The sequence below is a fragment of the Pundamilia nyererei genome, unplaced genomic scaffold (genome assembly GCF_000239375.1).
Source record: "Pundamilia nyererei isolate P.nyererei 1_Seehausen unplaced genomic scaffold, PunNye1.0 scaffold03668, whole genome shotgun sequence".
NCBI lineage: Eukaryota > Metazoa > Chordata > Actinopteri > Cichliformes > Cichlidae > Pundamilia > Pundamilia nyererei.
This window is the reverse complement of record NW_005191069.1, coordinates 1-2,244: the sequence shown is the minus strand read 5'-3', so window position 1 is coordinate 2,244 and position 2,244 is coordinate 1. Positions and strand designations below refer to the sequence as shown.

Genomic DNA, 2,244 nt, shown 5'->3' with positions numbered 1-2,244 from the left:
CTCTCCTTTCTCTCCCTCTCTGTCTTTGTACGTCACTCAGGTCCAATGGAAACAGTGACCTTTACAGACCAATCAAAGACAAACTGATCCATGTCAGGTTATAACAATATTCAAAGTGAATACAGGCTGCTGCTGGACATAGACAGTAGGGGTGCAACGATACTCGTATCGATATTGAACCGTTCGATTCATTATCACAATCTTTAATTAGGGCAGACCTTCCCAAAGTGTGGGGCCCGCCCCCTAAGGGGGGGGGGGGCGCAGAGCAATTGCAGGGGGGGCGTGGTATGAATTACCACAAACAAAAAAAAGAACTCTGCTTGCTAGCATAATGGACAGGTTTTGACGGGGCTCGCACACAAACGAAAAGCAGAAGATGAAGCATCACTAAATATGCATACAGACTCACTTCCTTCCAAACCAAAAAGCAGAAAATATGACGAAGCATATCTTGGCTTGGCTTCACTTGCACAACGGTGGGTAATGAGGAGAGGCCGCAGTGTGTTGTCTGTCTTAAAGTGCTAGCTAGTGACAGTTTAAAGCCTAACAATCTAAGACGCCACTTGGAGACAAAACATCCAGAGCACAAAGACAAATCAGTAGACTTTTTCAGACAAAAACTTCGAAGTTGTCGTGGTCAACAGTGTCACTTTACTAAAGCTGCATCTGTTTCGGCAAATGCTCTCCTCAGCTCCTATAAAGTTGCCTACCGAGTGGCTCAGTGTAAAAAGCCGCACACGATTGCAGAGGAATTAATACTTCCCTGTGCTATGGATATGGTTTCAACTATGATTGGCGACGCAGCACTCAGCAAACTACGGGATATTCCTCTGTCCAATAATACCATCGGCAGGCGCATTTATGATATGTCAAAGGACATAGAGGAGCAACTTAATGATAAGGTGCGTGACAGCCATTTTTTCTCTGCAGATGGATGAAGCCACTGATAGTAACAAAGACTGCTTACTGATAACGTATGTCAGATTCATTGATGTAGATGAGATGAGGGAGGACTTTTTTTGCAAACAATTTCCTACCAGAGCCACTGCAGAAGAACTGTTTAAAATCATAGACTCTTACTTAAAAAAGGTCGAGCTGAAATGGGAGGACTGTGTGGGGATTTGCACAGACAGGGCGCAGGCTATGGCTGGGAAACCAGGAGGGCTGCAAGCGCTCATCAAGCGCGTCTCCCCCAATGTGCAGTGGACGCACTGTATGATACACCGCAAATCACTGGCGTCTAAACAGCTGAGTCCTGAGCTGAGTAACGTAATGACTGATGTCATCACCACAGTCAACTACATCAAAATGCGACCTGTGAAAGCCTGTATTTTTTCGGCACTGTGTGAAGAAATGGGCTCCGACTACACAGCCGTTTTGTATCACAGCGAGTCCCGATAGCTGTCACGTGGGAAGGTGCTATCCAGGGTCTCTGAACTGCGAGATGAGATCTGCATCTTTTTGAAGGAAGAGGGCAGTGATCTTAGCAAATTTAACTGTAACAACTTTCTCATGAAACTGGCATACCTCAGTGACATGTTCCTGAAACTCAATGAACTAAATTTGCAGATGCAGGGCACAAACACTCACCTCCCACATCTGACAGATAAAGTCACATCATTTGTCAGAAAACTTGAAATGTGGAAGCAGCGAGCGAAAGTTGGAAACGTGGACTCATTTGAGAATTTGAAATCATTCATTGAAGACAACAAGCTGCAGAATGCAGTGATCCCATGCATGAAAGAACACATGTCTGTTCTTCAGAAACATTTCCAGAGATATTTCCTGGTGCAAGATTCCAAAGAATATGACTGGATCCGTGACCCCTTCAGTGCAACACCCCCTGCTGACTTCAGCACATCCGAGGAGGAACAGTTCATTGATCTTACCTCTGATTCAACTAAGAGGCTGCAGTTTAATTCAAAGACCCTGGCTGCATTTTGGATTGGAGTGGACAAAGTTTACCCACTGCTGGGTAAGAGAGCCCTGGCAATACTTCTTCCTTTTGCCACATCCTACTTATGTGAGGTAGGCTTTTCTGCTGTGGCTTCAATCAAGACAAAGTACAGATCAAAGCTGGACATTGAAAATGAACTCAGAGTGGCTGTCTCAAAACTGCAACCCAGGTTTGAGAAGATCTGCAGCAACAGGCAGGCTCACACCAGTCACTGGAAATATGTGAGGATTAAATGTGGGGTTTTTTTGCAACAAACCTTTAATTTTTTTAAATTTTTCCTCTCAGGG

General features: G+C 44.8%; 1 protein-coding gene across 1 annotated transcript; it reads left to right on the top strand.

Moving 5' to 3' along the window:
- Positions 1-1,002: 1,002 nt before the first annotated feature.
- On the top strand, positions 1,003-1,975 carry LOC102214414 (zinc finger BED domain-containing protein 5; the record flags this gene model as incomplete). Its single annotated transcript, XM_074312077.1, is given in 1 exon segment — positions 1,003-1,975. A coding segment is annotated over 1 exon segment (973 nt), but the record flags the coding sequence as incomplete, so codon positions are not given.
- Between the last annotated feature and the right edge of the window lie 269 nt (positions 1,976-2,244).